This window comes from Cricetulus griseus, chromosome 2 (genome assembly GCF_003668045.3).
Source record: "Cricetulus griseus strain 17A/GY chromosome 2, alternate assembly CriGri-PICRH-1.0, whole genome shotgun sequence".
Lineage (NCBI taxonomy): Eukaryota > Metazoa > Chordata > Mammalia > Rodentia > Cricetidae > Cricetulus > Cricetulus griseus.
The window spans coordinates 101,417,990-101,435,897 of NC_048595.1; the positions used below are offsets into that span (position 1 = coordinate 101,417,990).

Genomic DNA, 17,908 nt, shown 5'->3' on the forward strand with positions numbered 1-17,908 from the left:
TCTAATGACTACAGTATCAATTACTAATAAAACCTAATACCTTGAGTATTCAAAACACAAAGCTTTGGTGTACCATAGTTGAGTCTATTTCTTGGTTTTTCGAGACAGGGTTTCTCTGTGGCTTTGGAGGCTGTCCTGGAACTAGATCTTGTAGACCAGGTTGGTCTCCAACTCACAGAGATCCACCTGCCTCTGCCTCCCGAGTGCTGGGATTCAAGGCGTGCACTACACTGCCCGCCTCAAAGTGTATTTCTTACTTCATCAAAATTCTGACTAGTTGAGCATGCCTAGATAACCTCAAAAACAGCCAGGTGAAGTCCACAAGATGGGTTAGTAAGTAAGGAGGCTGTTGTCAAGCTTGATGAACAGAGCTGGGTTCTTGGAATCTACATGATGGGAAGAGAAAATTGACTCCTAAAAGTTCTGACCTCTGATCTCAACATTCCAGCTATGACACACACACACACCCCTAAATCAATACATACTTGTAAAAAAAAAAAAAGGGGGGGTCTAAGGAAGAGTAAAATTTAATGTAAGAAGAACATGATGGGGGGAAACGAGACTCCCAACCACCACTGCCCAGGAAGTCAACACTTCAAAGTGATGCAGGCACACTTACTTGCTAGTCAACCAAGAATCACCCACATTCCAGGCCCCTCCTTCAATCAGTATCACTAAAGACCAATGTGACCCACTGTCACCACTGTCTCATAGTTCCCTTTGTGAATGCTCCATACCTCCCTCAGTCTGTGCCATCACAATCCCATCCCCCCCATCCCAGCTCATTGGGGGTGGGGTGGGGTGAGAGACCCCACCCCACCCCCAATAAATTTCTGGGTTTTGCACCATTTCTTAGCCCTCAGATCACCAAGATATTCATTTGAAGCAAAACCCTTACAACACATCCTCATACTCTGGCCAGAGAGAAAGGTATCAAAGGTATCAAACACAGGAAAGATTCTTTGCACAGCTTCAAACAGAATGAGATACCCCACACACCCAAAACAAGACTCAAGTAGCAAGTGTCTGTAGTTCTGTGTATTTGGGAGGCTGATATAATAGATTTACATGAGCCCAGGAGTTTGAGGCCAACCAAGAATGTAAGGGAGGGAGGGAGGGAAGGTAGATTGATACAGGCAGAGACAGACAGACAGAAAGACAAAGTGGAAAAGAGCAGAACAAAACAGAACAAAACAGGGTAAGTACCATTTCTTATATAACACCTTACCTCACATTCTGAGTAGGATTCCACCTTTCAGAGGGCAGTTCTCCACTCTGTGGGTCATCTACAGGCGGATGAAGAATTGAAATGCATACATCTCCATTCTACAAGACAAAAATATGACATTCATTAAATATGTAAAAACTGATGTAAGCAAAGTGGTGACAACACACCTAGAACCTCAGTACTCAGACTGAGGCAAAAGTATAAGGACAGCCTGAGCCACATAGTCACACCTGGTTGGTACTCGTACTCACACACACTCACACACCCACACCCACACCCACACCCACCCACACACACACACACACACACACACACACACACACACACACACACACACACCCTGTGATAAAGACCAGGTGTGATGGTCCCTGCCTTTAATCTCAGTACTTGGTAGGCAGAGTCGGGCAAATATATGTGAGTTTGAGGCCAGCCTGGTCTACATAGCAAATTCCAAACCACTTAGGGCTACACAGTAAGAACCTGTCTTTATTAAAACAAGCAAAACAAAAAACAAAACAAACAAAATAAACATGCAGTGCATAAGGCACACAAGTTCTCGCTAAAAAAAATTTGTTGCTTTTTATTATGGTAAAAACAATTCTCCATGTTCAAATTCCAAGTTGAAGAAGGAGTGAGAGAAGAGAACAGAAAAGAGAGTTGAGTGGACAGGGGAGAAAGGAGGTAATATGATCAAGCACACACAAAATTCAAAATTCTCAAAGAATTAAAAAAAAAAAAAAAAACTTGGATGAGAAAGCCAGGAACTTGGCGAGAAATTTAGCGGAGATTAAGGCATGGGGAGTGGGAGGAAATTGTGAGAAAGAAAAAACTTTTAAATCATTCACTAGAGGCTGGAGAGATGGCTCAGCAGTTAAGAGCACTGACTGCTCTTCCATTGACTGGGGTTCAATTCCAGCACTAATCACATGATGGTTCACAACTCTGTAACTCTAAGATCTGACCCTCACACAGACATACATTTCAGGCAAAACACCAATCTACATAAAATAAAATTAAAAACAATAAATAAATAAATAAAAACATTAACATCACAAATAAAGTGGCCTAGGCAGAAGGCCTAATATCAGGGATTAAAGACAAGATCGAGGAATTGCTACATTCATATATAACTAAAAGAAAATCAGACCATGCAAGATCTTGGGAAATCACTAACAGACCAAATCTAAGGATCTTTGCTATGCAAGAGGTCACTGAGATTCAAAGGCCTTACCTCTACACAAAGAACTAAGGGATGCTGAGAGCAAGAGAAAGAATTTTCCCCAGAAAGAGCACACCAATTGGTCATCCCATACCAAATGGTCAGCCTTGAAATGATACCACACAAGTAACGTTACACAGACTGAGCAGGTTGTATTTATATATTTAGGAATATATATGTATATACCCATACTTATATGTATATATCAACAATTAATGAAAAAAAGAAGCCATGAAACTGAAAGAGAAAAAGGGAGGGCATATGGGAGGGTGTGGAGTGAAGAAAGACAAGGGGAAATGTTATAACTAATGCTATTATCTCATACACACACTTAAAAATATATAATACACTAATTTTTCTTTTGGTGGGGGATCTGGGGTTATCACTATGTAGCCCTGGATGGACTGAACTTGCTATGTAGAACAGGCTATTCTCAAACTTGCACATATCCACCTGCCTCTGCCTACCAAGTACTGAGATTAAAGCCATGAATCACTACACCCAGCAATCAAGTATCCAAAAATAGTAATAATAGGGAGATACGGCTTTTTCATAGGACCCAAGTTCAGTTCCCAGCACCCACATCAGGCAGCTCACAACCACTTGTAGCTCCAACTCCAGGGGAATCTGACACCCTCTTTTGTCTTCTGTTGGCATCCACACTCAAGAACATACACACACTACATACATATATATAGATATAGATAAAGAGAGTAAGTGAGAACTGACAGCTCAGTCACAACAGGACACCACAGAAGCGAGATTATGGAGACCAGATCACTGAATTCGGGACATGACATGGCAGGTGCTCTTTTGAATTCACAGCAGCTATGAATACCTTCATAATACCCACACAAGATTGCTGGCCAACATCCTGTCATGAAAGGGCAGGAGCTCATGAGGTCCCACCTTTCCTTGAGGACTTACACAGTTAATGGTTGCTGGGGAAGGAAGACAGTTTCTTCAATGGTAAAGCCACTAGTAAAGTACCCAAGCTCATGGAACAATCATATGTAACTCGTTTACAAAAAAAGATAACAAACAGAAAGAGAACCAGTTGGGAACAGAAAAAAAAGATTAGTGAAAATGGAAGTGAGACAAGAGAAAGTAATGGAAGGGAAGATAATCAAAATTATGTCCATGTATGAAAATGTAAGAATAAACCCACTATGTATAGCTGCAAACTTTTTTTTTTTTGAGACATGGTCTCTTGGTCCTCAAATTTTATAGATCTACCCTTATAAATTCTATTTATTTATTTATTTATTTATTTATTTATTTATTTATTTATTTATTTATTTGATTTTTTGAGATAGTTTCTCTGTGTAGCCCTGGCTGTCCTGGAACTCATTCTGTAGACCAGACTAGCCTAGAACTTAAAGATCTGCCTGCCTTTGCCTCCCAAGTGCTGGGATTAAAGACATGCGCCACCACTACCCAGTTCCAGATCTACTCTTCTAGAGGAAAGAACTTATCCCTTTAAAGAAATTTTAGATTCCAAAGCTACACAGAGAAACCCTGTCTTGAAAAACCATGAAAAATTAAAAAAAAAAAATTTAGATGAATTTCACTTACTAAATTTTTTTGTTGTTTGTTTTTTTGAGATGAGGTCTTAACAAGTAGCCTTGGCTAGCTTGGAGTACTATATACACTATATACCTTGAAACTGAGAGCTACCTGTCCCTGCCTTTAAAGGCCTGTAACCATTGCTGACTAAATCAAGTTTTTTGGGTTTTGTTTGTTTGTTTGGTTTTTCGAGACAGGGTTTCTCTGTGACTTTGGAGCCTGTCCTGGAACTCGTTCTGTAGACCAGGCTGGCCTTGAACTCACAGAGATCCCCCTGCCTCTGCCTCCCGAGTGCTGGGATTAAAAGCCTAAATCAAGCTTTTAATATGAATAATTGGGTTGGTCATGGTAGCACATATCTACAACCCCAACACTTGGAAGCAAAAGCAGTTGGGTATCTCAAGGCTAGCCTCGTTTGCACAGTGAGATACAGATCTGTCTGCCAAGGCTACAAAAGTAAAACTGTTTGAAATAAACTCAAACAAAGAAAAAGTTAGCAAAATGCCAGAGAAGATGTTGGCTGGAAGTATAACTCAGTATTAGCATGCCTTAGGCTCTAGGTTTGACCCCCAACACCACCAAAATAAATAAATAAATAAATCACAATCCAGTGGTTTTTAGTACATTCAAAGCACTCTGCAATTAACACTTTAAGTAGCTGTCAAGTTTCTATCACATCAGTTTAAAGCTATCTACTTTGTGGTGATGTTGTTTATGATCTAATAAAGCTTGCCTGAAGATCAGAATGCAAAGCTAGCCACAGCCCAGGCAGTGGTGGCACACACCTTTAATCCTAGCAGCCACACTAGTTAGCCACAGAGGCTGAACAGTGGTTGTGTACACCTTTAATCCCAGCACTAGAGAGGCTCAGGGTCTCATGGGGCATTCAGTCTGAGGATTCATGGAGACAGGATTGCTTTTTTCAGTCTAAAGATTTCATAATTAAGAGCTCTCTAGGGGCTGGCTGTTTTGGTTTTCTGATCTTCAACTTGAACCCCAGTATCTGTCTCTGGGTTTTTATTATTCATGCTACACTACTAACTGGTTTTCTCCCATTACTTCATCTCCCCAGTATTTGGTCACTGCCAACTTGCTTTTACATTTAGTACGTTATATACTCTGAACCTTTAATACAAATGGAAACATACAATATGCAACCTTTTTCTGACTTCTTTCACTTAGTTGAATGTTTCAGAGTTCCCTCTACCTTGTAGCAGGTGCTTCAAACTATGCCAACTCCACGGATGTGGTGAGCTTGTGCTGTAGTTTCTGTTGGTGAACAATGGGGTTGTATGTGAACAGCGTGCCTCTCTACACTTGTGTTTATCCTGTGCTGAGTATTTGCTTCTCTTCCCTTAGACTGGAACTGTGGGGTTAGACGTGAGGCATGTGTTTATCGTCCATGGGCCTTTTTTCTAATAGCATGTACACCATTTGTGAGTCACCATCAGTGTGGGGCAATTCCAGATTTTCACAGCCTTACCAGTTCTTGTTTTTTGTTATTCATATACAGCTATACTGTGTTGGTGTGAAGTCTCACTGTGTCTGATGTGTATTTCAGTTCATTGTTGGGTTCTCTTTATATTCTCCAACCCATTGCTACCCATACGGGCCTCAAACCCCTGGGGTTTAGTAATCCTCCTGCTTTGGCCTCTTAAGTACACACTTGTGGCTAACTTTGGCTACTTTTCAATTACGTTAATTCTTTAAAGAACTTTACAGACCAAGCTGGCCTCAAACACAGCAGTCCTCCTACCTCTGCCTATTGAGTATATTCCTCAGCAGTTTTTGAACAGGTTTTTATTAAGTAGGAATCCAAAATCATTTTGTTGTTGATGTTGTTTGGGAAATCCAACTATTATTGAGTCCATTACTTCCCACTTGTACTAATTTTTATGCCAACTTGACACAGACTAGGATCATCTGAGTAGAGGGAACCTTAATTGAGAAAATGCCTCTATCAAATTTATCTGCAGACATATATTTGGGGCATTTTCTTGGTCACCGATTAATGTGGATGTGGGTAGGACCACCCCTGTGCAGTGGTCCTGAATTGTGTAAGAAAGCATGCTGAGCAAGCCAGAAGGCAGACTTTGTCCACTGCCTCTACATCAGTTCTGCCTCAGCTTCCCTTGATGGACAGGAATCTAGAATATGCAAGACAAATAACCTTTATCACCACAACAGAAAGATGACACTCAATGAACATGGTGTCATTTTTGTCAAATCTATTGATTATAACTGGGCATCCAGTTTCTGCCTACAATCCCAATACCGGGGAAAGTGAGGAAGGAAGATGACATGTTGGAAACTAATCTGGACTACAAGGCAAGATTTTATTTCCAAAAAGAAAAAAAAGAAAAAAAAAACAAAAAAAAAAAAACAAATCTTTTTTTTTTTTGGTTTTTCGAGACAGGGTTTCTCTGTGTAGCTTTGGAGCCTATCCTGGCACTCACTCTGGAGACCAGGCTGGCCTTGAACTCACAAGAGATCTGCCTGCCTCTGGCTCCTGAGTGCTAGGATTAAGATGTGTACCACCACTACCAGGCTTATACACTCTTTTTTTTGTCTTGTTTTGTTTTTCGAGACAGGGTTTCTCTGTGTAGCTTTGGAGCCTATCCTGGCACTCACACTGTAGACCTCGAACTCACAAAGATCCACCTGCCTCTGCCTCCCGAGTGCTTGGATTAAAGGCGTGTGCCACCAACGCCCAGTTGGCTTATGCACTCTTAACTGCCCCAACTAATTTTCTATTAGTCTACAAGTTTCTCCTTCATCTTTACTAGTTTCACAAATATGGTATTTTTTTAGATAATTAAATTCACAAATACTACAGTAAAGTTTACATATTTTGGGCAATAACTATTTAGTGAACTATAATCAAAGGTCTTTTTTTTGGTTCTCTGAAATAGGGTTTTGCCGGGCGTTGGTTGCATACGCCTTTAATTCCAGCACTCTTGAAGCAGAGGCAGACGGATCTCTGTGAGTTCAAGGCCAGCCTGGTCTACAAGAGTTAGTTCCAGGACAGCCTCCAAAGCCACAGAAAAACCCTGTCTTGAAAAGCAAAAAAGGAAGGAAGGAAGGAAGGAAGGGTGTTTCTCTGTAGTAGCCCTGGCTGTCCTTGAACTCAGAGATCCACCTTCCTCTTCTTGGGATTAAAGGTATGTGCCACAATGCTGATTGTTTCTTGTTTTTGTTGACATGGATGTATTTATTGGGGATGGGGGAGGAAAGTGCCATGGCATGTATAGAGTCAGTTCTCTCCTTCCCTCCCCTATGTGGGTTCTAGAGAGCTGTCAGGCTTGGTGGCGAGCACCTTTCCTCACTGAGCCATCCTGCCAGCCCCACTGCTGGTCCTTAGCGTTATGATTATGTTAAATACTAAAAGAAAAGAACTGTAGGAGGCAGGAAGCACATATCATCTTTTCATCATGTTTGTCCTATGTGGAGAATAACAAAATTGTGGATGTCTGGAACCTCACTTGGGAGGCTCAAGGACTACAAATTGGATACACTATGAGAGCTGGTCTCAAACATAAATAAAAAAGGAAAGGCAACTGTGAAAAATAAGAAGGCTGCTCTACTAGGCTAATGCATTACTCCAGCATTGCCATAATTTAGCCCAAAGCTAAGTATGTTTATGTTTCAGCCAACAGTTCTACTAGAAATGCTCCCTGCAGGCACACTAAACTTGTCCAGCAGAACTTCACTTTGGATTTATTCCAAGAGGCTCTCAAATGCTCAACAGTAACTCCTGAAAAGAGGCCAGTCCAAATATAGTAGGATAAAGCCCCCCCCCAAAAAAAGCTGAGCCTCTGACCACAGCAACAGGTGACCCTTGCTGTAAAGTTAGAGCACAGGTACATATGACTTTACTAGATTTTTTAAAATGCAAATGTTAGCATGTGTGCATTATAATCTTAGCAATGAGCTACAAAGGCCTAAAACCTCAATTTTTAACTGGAATATAAACACTATATATTATAAAACTACCCTTGATTTTAAATAATTAAACCAGAGACTACAAAAGTATGAAATCATGAATATGTCTCTGTGGTTACAGCAAAACACAATTTACTGAGATATACATTCTATTGGGGGGGGGTGGTATTGTAACTGAACCTAGATCCTTGTGCATGGTAAACAAATGCTCTACTACAAGCTACACCCTCCAGCCCAAATTGCTTTTTTTTTTTTTTTTTTTTGTGGTGTGACATCAAACTCAGGGCCTTGACTGGTAAATCCCTAGTCTCTTTTTAAAGAACTAATCTGAAAAGTTCACAGAGAAAGTTATGACAGATGTCTCTTACCTCATAAATGTTGGGGTGCCACATTTTGGTCAAGAATCTGAAGGTAGGTGGTGAATATGGGTAGTCAATAGGAAATTTAATATGTGCCTGGAAAGAAAAAACAAAAGATAATGCTAATAAATGAGACAAGTTATTCATTTGCCTAATAGTTCACACTATTATATCCCAAAAGAAACAAATTTTGTTCCTAAGAAGCAGCCTACTGAGAAGTCTTCTACAGTACTGGGTTATTAGAATGCTCTTTTAGTATCTCATCCAATATTTATGACTTTGTTAAATTACCCAGATTCACAGACATTACCATTTCTAGGAATAAAAATTCAACTCACAAGAATGAAAGGTAAGATGTGCCAAATATAGAGGCCGCTGTCCCTATGCAGAGTGGGGCCCACAGCACCCAGAGATGCACGCTGCAACTAAGCTAGTCCTCATCCTCTCTCCGCTGCCGTTATTTTTATGGCAAACAAAACAACAATTAATATGGTTTTCTAATAAATAACAGAACAAATACATTTTTTCCTTTTTATTGACAGCATGCAAACATCTCCTCAACTCAGTAACAATAAGTTGACATTTTGATGTCATTTCCTACCAGTGGGTCTTTTCATTATACAAATGCTCTTTCCCTACTCCCTCAACCCTAAAAAGAAGGCACTTGTCACCAAGCCTCATGACTGGAGTTCAATGCCAGGTCTCACAGTGCTACCTTTCACGCATTTCCTCAACATTAAACTTTTTAAAACTTAATTTTTAAAAATGTTATTTATTTTCACTTTATTTGTACTGAATGCTTTGTGTGCATGTACATATATGAACCGTATGTGTGCCTGGTGACTTTGGAAATCTGAAGAGGGTGTGTGATCCCCTGGAACTGGTGTTATGGATTGTTGAGCCACCTCGTGGGTACTGGGAATCAAACCTGGGTCCTTTGCAAGGACAACAAGTGCTCATAACCACTGAGCCAACTGCATAGCTACCCGAAGACTTTTACTAAAAAATTTGATAGGCTGAGAATGCAACTTAGTGGTAGAGTACTTCCTTAGCATGTATGAGGCCCTAAGTTCAATTCCCAACACTTACAAAAAGGAAAATTTTGATACCAGGGTAGTATGGGGAGGTGGCAAAAATGAACAAGATATAACAAACTATGTATATATGAAAATGTCACCACAGCCGGGCGTTGGTGGTGCACGCCTTTAGCCCCAGCACTCGGGAGGCAGAGGCAGGCGGATCTCTGTGAGTTCCAGGCCAGTCTGGTCTCCAGAACGAGTGCCAGGATAGGCTCCAAAAGCTACACAGAGAAACCCTGTCTCAAAGAAAAAGAAAGGAAGAAAGAAAGAAAGAAAGAAAGAAAGGAAGGAAGGAAGGAAGGAAGGAAGTAAGGAAGTAAGGAAATGTCACCACAGAGAAACCCTGTCTTGAAAAATCCAAAAAAAGCCGGGCGTTGGTGGCGCATGCCTTTAATCCCAGCACTCAGGAGTCAGGTGGATCTCTGTGAGTTTGAGACCAGCCTGGTCTACAAGAGCTAGTTCCAGGACAGCCTCCAAAACCACAGAGAAACCCTGTCTCGAAAAACAAAAAACAAAACAAAAAACAAACAAACAAAAAAAAACACACAAAAAGCTAGCTATGGTGGGACACATTTATAATTCCAGCATTTAGGAATACCAAGAGTTCAAGGTCACTTTCGGCTGCACAGTAAGTTCGAAGCCAGCCTATACTACAATAGACACTTCCAGAAAAATAAGTACTTGTTTTGGCAGCACATATACTAAAACTGGAATGGTAAAGAGAAGACTAATGTGGACCCTCCCCAAGGAAGACACCCAATTCATGAAGCAGTCCGTATTTTTAAAACAGAAATAAAATATTCTCTAAGTGTGATTATTCATGTTAGCATATATTTGATGGCATACATAAACAGATGAGCCTATTTTTGAGACAGGCTGTAGCTTTGTAGCCCAAGCCAGCCTCAAACTTATAGTCCTCCTACCCACCCATATACTAACTAGGATTATAGGTATGTAACATCACACACAAAATCACTTCTTTCAAAAGGAGTTTCTTTCTTTTCTCTTTCTTTCTTTCTTTCATTCATTCATTCATTCATTTATTTATGTTTTTTTTTTTTTTTTTTTTCGAGACAGGGTTTCTCTGTGTAGCTTTGGAGCCTATCCTGGCACTCCCTCTGGAGACCACCAACACCGGCTTCTTTCTTTTATTTTTAAAATTAGTTTTTGTATGTGAGCTTTATTTTTTAATTTTTACTATACTGGTTAATATAAAACATACAACATTTTCTTATCCCCTGTATTCAGGAGTGAACCTATGACATTCTCAAACAATAATCCAAAAGAACAGGCCCTACTCTTAAAATAGCCAAGGTGGAAAGGGACCAAACAGCCAGTCTATCAGTAGTCTTGAAGAACTAATGGAGTTTCAAATATTCATATAAGGAAGACTACTATAATTTTAATAATTAGTCAAAATTTAAAGCAACATTACAGACAAAAATCATTCTTAAAGCCCTAAACGTCTTAAATAACTGAATGAAAATCTTTAGTTGTCTCACAGTCCCAAACATAATCAAAACTAGTTAAAATTCAGTGCTATCAGGACAAAGGGGGTTTTCTTATCTTGGAACAATTAGGCTATTCCTTGCTCTTTTGATATAATACTTCATAATATGTTTTCTTGGCAAGATCTCCTATTTAAAATATTAAGAAATATAAAAAGGCACTGATACTTAGTTTTAAAATTTTTTAAAGTCTGTAGAAAAATTACTGAATCTAGCAAAACTATACTTCAATTACAAAATATGTATTTATGATGTAAAAATGCCAATATTATCTTTTAATGATACTCTTTTCTAAAAGGCACTAGAACCGACACTTCATACTCCCACACTCATTAACCATGAGCAGTGGCACAAGCCGGTAATCTTGGCACTTGATAAACAAGAGACAGATGTATCTAGAGTGCCAGGCCAGGCCAGCCTGGGCTACACAAGACCCTTATCTCAAATGAACCAAAAACACACAAACAAATGTTATAAAATGTACAAGGCTCAAAAGAATAAACTACCAAAATGAATAATTACTAAAATCATTAAGAACAAGGTAAGTGTAAAAAAAAAAAGAAAAACCTATTTTACTTTAGCAACAATTATTTTGGTGGTGGGTAATTAAGGTAAGACTGGGCATATTCCAGGTAGTATGGCTGTGGCCAGGATTAAAGAGGACATCTGACATGACCTCTGACCTTCATACACACATATATGCACTAGAATGTGTGCCCCCACACATGGACTTGCACTCCCAAATGTGCATGTATGTATCATACTTAATCCCAACACACAGGAGCTTAAAGCAAGAGGATCTGAAATTCAAGGTCACCCTTCACTGAAGAGTGGGAATCCTAAAGTCTAGGAATAAATCTACAGGGATAACTGGGATTCTATGCTGAAGATTATAAAACAGTCACGGGAAACTTTTTTTGAAGACTTATTTATTCATGTATTTATGTGTATGAGTGCTCTGTCTGTGTGTACACCAGAAGAAGGAATCCGATCCCATTATAAATGGTTGTGAGCCACCATGTGGTTGCTGGGAATCAAACTCAGGACTTCTGGAATAGCAGTCAAGTGCTCTTAACCACTGAGCCATCTCTCCAGCACCCAGGAGAAATTTTTCGGGTTTTTTTTTTTTTTTTTTTTTTGGTTTTTTGTTTGTTTGTTTTAAAGATTTTATTTATTTGTTATGTATACAGTCTTCTGCCTGCATGCCAGCAGAGGGCACAAGATCTCATTTAAGGTGGTTGTGAGCCACCATGTGGTTGCCGGGAATTGAACTCAGGACCTCTGGAAGAACAGTCAGTGCTCTTAACTGCTGAGCCATCTCTCCAGCGCCCCTGTTTGTTTTTTTTAGACATAGTCTCTTTATGTAGCCCTGGGTTCTTCCTATTTAAACCAGGTTGACCTGAACTCACAGAAATCCACCTGCCTCTTCATGCTTGTTGGTAAATTTTTAAAATGAGTGAGGTAGCAAATGCCTGAAATCCTATCACAAAAGACTAAGGCAGAAAGAGTAAGTCTAAACTACATATCAAATTTCTCTGTCTCTACATAAAGACCTAAATAAGTGCAGAGATAAATAAAACACAGATTGGCTGGGTGGTGGTGGCGCACGCCTTAAATCCCAGCACTCAGGAGGCAGAGGCAGGTGGATCTTTGTGAGTTTGAGGTCAGCCTGGTCTCCAGAGTGAGTTCCAGGACAGCCTTCAAAGCTACAGAGAAACCCTCTCTAGAAAAACAAAACAACAACAAAACCACATAAGATTGAGCAACTATCATTAAAATGTCCATTTTCCAATGCAAAATCCCACTCACTCACATTCATGCCCACACACTCCAGCATGCACAGGTGTGTTGTATACACAATGGGCATGGGGGTGCACTTAATCCCAATACATGTAAGAAGAAAAAAATCTAAGCAAAGAAGGCTGGAGAGATGGCTCAGCACTTAAGAGCCCTACATGATTCTCCAGAGGATCCAGGTTCTATTCCTAGCATCACAAAGTGACTTAGAACCATCCCAGAGAATCCAATACCCTCTTTTGGCCTATACAGGCACTGAATGCATGTGGTGCACACATATACTATACACATAAAATTACACGCACACACACACACAGTGCAAAGTCACTTAGAGACTAACAAACTGATATTAAAACTTAAATGAATCAGTGGGGATGTAGTTCAGCAGCTACTTAGCATGTTCAAAGCTCTGGATTTGATCATCTGTTCCACAAAAACTTCACGTGAAAATACAAAAGACAAAGAAAAGCCAAAACAATCTTGAAATAAACAAAATATACCTTTAATCCCAGCACTCAGGAGGGAAAAGGAGGCAGATCTCTGTGAGTTTGAGGCCAGCATGATCTACAGAGCAAGTTGCAGGACTGCCAGGACTACCTATCTGGAAAAACTAACCAAACAATAAAACAAAAGAGAAACAATAACAAGCCTGAATATATATTACATTTCAAGACTTCATAGTAATTAAGACTGCTGTACGTACAAGGATAAACAAAGTAAGAGATGTGTGTTCAGACACACACACCCACATGTCGAGAGTCACCTATCTTATTATTACTCCAATTCAATAGAAAAGGTTAGTTCCTTTCTGTTTTGATTTTGCAACAGGGTCTCACTGTGCAGCCCTGGCTGGTGTTGATCTCACAGAGATCCTCATGTCTCTGCCTCGAAAGAAGAAAGGACCATTTTTGATAAATAGGACTCAATAATAGATCCCACCCCTGCTTCCCCAAAAAAGAACAAAACCAAAAACTGTTACCCTTGTCTTACAACTTATCTCCAGAAGAAACTTTAGCCAAAGCACTCAAACAAGAAATAATGCCAATCCAATTAGGGAGAAGTAAAATGTCTGCTTTTTACACATATGTACTTCACGCATACATTTGATAGAAATAATTCAGCAGAGTGGCTGGACACAAAAAAATCAACTAAAATTTTATAAGCTAACAAAGTACCAAAAGGGGGAAGAATACTAAAATCCAGAAAGAATCACAAAGAATAAGGTATTTTTTAAAAAAACAACAGAAGCAAAATATTTAAACACTAAAGCCTATGAACCAGGTGGTTGTATTGGCACAGTCCTATTATACCAGTATTTTGGAGGTGGAAAAGAAGGATGGAGAGTTCAGAGGAAGCCGAGGATATGAAATAACATCCTATCTCAAAAACAAACTTGGGCCGGCGTTGGTGGCGCACACCTTTAATCCCAGCACTCGGGAGGCAGAGGCAGGCGGATCTCTGTGAGTTCGAGACCAGCCTGGTCTACAAGAGCTAGTTCCAGGACAGTCTCCAAAGCCACAGAGAAACCCTGACTCAAAAAAAAAAACAAACAAAAAACAAACAAACAAACAAACAAAAAACAAAAAACAAAAAAACTTGGCACATTCTTACATACCTGTAATCCCAACAATTGGGAGGCTAAGATAGGAGGATTGCCAAAGTCAAGGCCAGCCCAAGCTACAGAGTAACCCTCACAAAGGAAAGTAAACACTATAAAGAAAATATTTTATAATGTAAGACATAAGTACAAAAAGCCACTTACACAGCAAAGTAACTGAATGAATGAGCCAAAAAGAAGAAATGAAGTCCACTACTTACCAACCTGTTCATGGGCTAAGAATTTGAACCTCTTAACACAGTGCACCAACAAGTTTTTTAAATGTAGAGCAATATTCCTTGTGTATGGCAGTGGGAATTAATGAGTGCACAGAAAAAAGTCAGCCAGGCAGAAGGAAATCCACATCAAGTTTACCACAGTCAGAAAAGAACAAGTGGTAGCATGACCACACACTACCCTCCATGCACACACTAGACCCAGACCTCCCAGGCAGGAGTCATAAATGACAATCGAAGAGAATCAGATTAACCTGAAAATAATAGCAGTGGCTTAAAAAAAAGAAAGAAAGAAAAGAAAAGAAATCTCTAACTCTTCACAATTTATCATACAAAAGGACAACCAGCAGATTTTAGCACAGAAGATGAAACTACACTATGGTTATCTCTGCCAGTCACTCAGATAAGAAACAATAAATGTAACAACCGTTTACCAATCTATGTATTACATTACAATGGTAACAAAGTTCAAATACACCATATCTCATTAGAAAAGTAGCATTTTCTAAGATACAGAAAACAAATTCTCATAAAACTGGCAGAGGATTAAGTTAGAACCCTGTTGTCTAACATTACCTAATTACTGAAGAATAGATGTTAAATGTTAACAAGGTAGCAAATGTTCTTTTTTACCACACTACCCTCAGAAAGAAAACCCTATGTCAGACAAGCAAAATCTGGAAACCTGATGTTATATAACTACATATTTGTTATTACTCTAATTTCAAATACATGTAAATTCAAGAAGGAACAAATGAAAAGGCTGCCGCCGCCAATGTTTTTAAGTAGAGCTGCAGAGAATAAGGAACAGAATATATGCCTACCCATTACCACATGTAGGATCATCACTCTTCCAAAAAGGTACATGCCATCTGTAACCTAATAACTGATGTCAGAAGAGGGGAGGAGTGTGACTCAGGCACAGGGCCCTATGTTCTAACCCTAGCACTGCAAAAAAGAATATGCTACAATTCCAGCATTTTACAATCAGAAACAGAAGGATTCCCCCAACTTCAAGGCCACACAGGGCTACATAAAGGATAGTCAGGGCAGAGCCGGGCGTTGGTGGCACAGGCCTTTAATCCCAGCACTCGGGAGGCAGAGGAAGGCACATCTCTGTGAGTTCGAGGCCAGCCTGGTCTCCAGAGCGAGTGCCAGGATAGGCTCCAAAGCTACACAGAGAAACCCTGTCTCAGAAAAAAAAAAAGAAAAAAAAAAAAAAGATAGTCAGGGCAAAGAACCTTTCGTTATCAGACAAAAGAGGAGGTAATACAATTCAGAGGAAAAAGGCTCATGTATTATTGACCTACCAGGAAAAGCTTATTTCCAATGAAAAAAAAATTTTAACAGGATGACTTGGGAAATGTGCCCTCCTAATATACAACACAAAAATAAGTAACTTGCCAAGTGGTGGTGAAGACAGGCAGATCTGTGAGTTCAAGGCCAGCCTGGTCTATAGAGTGAGTTCTAGGACAGCCAGGGAGAGAGGAAGAGAGACAGAGACCACACACACACACACACACACACACACACACACACAGAAGAGAGAAGAGAGAGAGAGAGAGAGAGAGAGAGAGAGAGAAAGTAATTTACACAGCCCCAAAACTTACATACTCAATATTAAGTCAAGATTTAGACAACCAAATAGTATCTTATTTGAATCCAAAAATCATTCAGTAGAATAGCCTAAAAAGCAGTCTCGGGCTGGAGAGATGGCTCAGAGGTTAAGAGCTCCGACTGCTCTTCCAGAGGTCCTGAGTTCAATTCCCAGCAACCACATTGTGGCTCACAACCATCTATAACGAGATCTGGTGCCCTCTTCTGGTGTGCAGATATACATGGAAGCAGAATGTTGTATACATAATAAATAAATTTTAAAAAAAAAGAACATTTAAAAAAAAAAAAAAAGCAGTCTCAAAGATTCTGGTGTTACACAAAGACCTAAACTTTTACCTTTAGAACTAAGGGAAACAAAATTACAGTTCCAGTATAATTTCCAAAAAAGGATGTAAGAAAGGAAGAAACTAGTACCAAAGAGTCCACCATAGTCTTAGAATGTTTTGAGTCCATTTTAATATTTCACATAAATTACATTTGTGTGTACCTTTAAGACAAGACCTATTCTGTCAAAACAGGGTACTGTCACTGGATATGGTGGCATACACCTAAATCCCAGCACTTGAGGGAGGAAACACAAGACTGTAAGACTGCCACAAGTCTGGGGCCAGCCTGAACTACACAGACAACTCCACAAAAGTCTGGGCTACAGAATGAAACCCTGGCTCAAACAACAAAAACAAGCCAGGATATTTTTAAGGGTCTGAAACTAAGAGGCAAGGCAAATATTCTAAAGTCAATCTGAGCAGTGAGCCTTAAATTTTTAAATATGCCCACCAACATCTGGGTGTGTCAGCTCTGGGAAAGCATCTGCATTCTTTTAAGACAGGTTCTCACTACTTAGCCTTTATTATTTTTTTTTCTCGAGACAGGGTTTCTCTGTGGCTTTGGAGGCTGCCCTGGCACTCGCTCTTGTAGACCAGGCTGGTCTCGAACTCACAGAGATCCACCTGCCTCTGCCTCCCGAGTGCTGGGATTAGAAGTGTGCACCACCACTGCCCTGCTACTCCATCACTCCTTGGTTCAAGGTAAACATTACTAACAGTCTGGAATGTTAGTGCCAGCAAATACTCAGCAAAACAACATAGACCAGGCTGGCCTAGAACTCAAGAGGTCCACCTGCCTCTGCCTCAGAATGCTGCAATTAAAGACTTACACCACCATAGCTAAGTATGTGCTATCTGTATTCTTAAAGTAGCTGACAGACAGGCTTAGTGGAACACACCTGTAATCCCAGTAATCAGGGAAGCTGAGGAAGGAAGAGCAACCTTGAGTTCAAGGTTGGGTTACAAAGGGCAGGGTGGGTGGGAGACAGGACGACATGGGACAAACATTTCTATAAACTAAAAAAAAAAGCAGGTTTGATCTAACATAGTCATAGAGTGGAATAGAAACATATAGGATGATTCTAATCAGAAACTGATTTTCCAAAACTCCAACATTGTTAACATACCTGCAATCCCAGGTACTGGGGAGGCTGAGGCAAGAGGATCAAAAATTCAAGGCTTTGGAACTACTGAGATGGTTCAGGGATTAAGAACACGCACTTAGGAGGCAGAGGCAGGTGGATCTCTGAGCTCAAGGCCAGCTCAACACCTTTAGCCTCCATGGCACCCGCACCCCTATGCATATACTCACCACAAATACATAAGTTTGGCATTTTGAAAAAGGGTTTCTTTGTGTAGATTTAGCTATCCTGGAACTTGCTCCATAGACCAGACTGGCCTTGAACTCACAGAGATCTGCCTGCCTCTGCCTCC

The 17,908-nt window shown here is 40.0% G+C and overlaps 1 protein-coding gene and 1 non-coding gene across 2 annotated transcripts in view; one reads left to right on the forward strand and one right to left on the reverse strand.

Annotated features, from left to right (window-relative positions):
- Nucleotides 1-17,908, reverse strand: part of Ube2r2 (ubiquitin conjugating enzyme E2 R2) — a 56,193-nt gene that overhangs the window by 14,452 nt on the left and 23,833 nt on the right. The window contains exons 2-3 of the mRNA XM_027403355.1: nucleotides 8,324-8,410; nucleotides 1,229-1,326 (exon numbers count right to left, since the gene is read on the reverse strand). Coding sequence (XP_027259156.1) covers nucleotides 1,229-1,326; nucleotides 8,324-8,410 — 185 coding nt within the window. The remainder of the gene's footprint in view (nucleotides 1-1,228; nucleotides 1,327-8,323; nucleotides 8,411-17,908) is intronic.
- On the forward strand, nucleotides 10,071-10,176 carry LOC113830889. Its single transcript, XR_003482973.1, has one exon. It is a non-coding gene; the product is annotated as a U6 spliceosomal RNA (small nuclear RNA).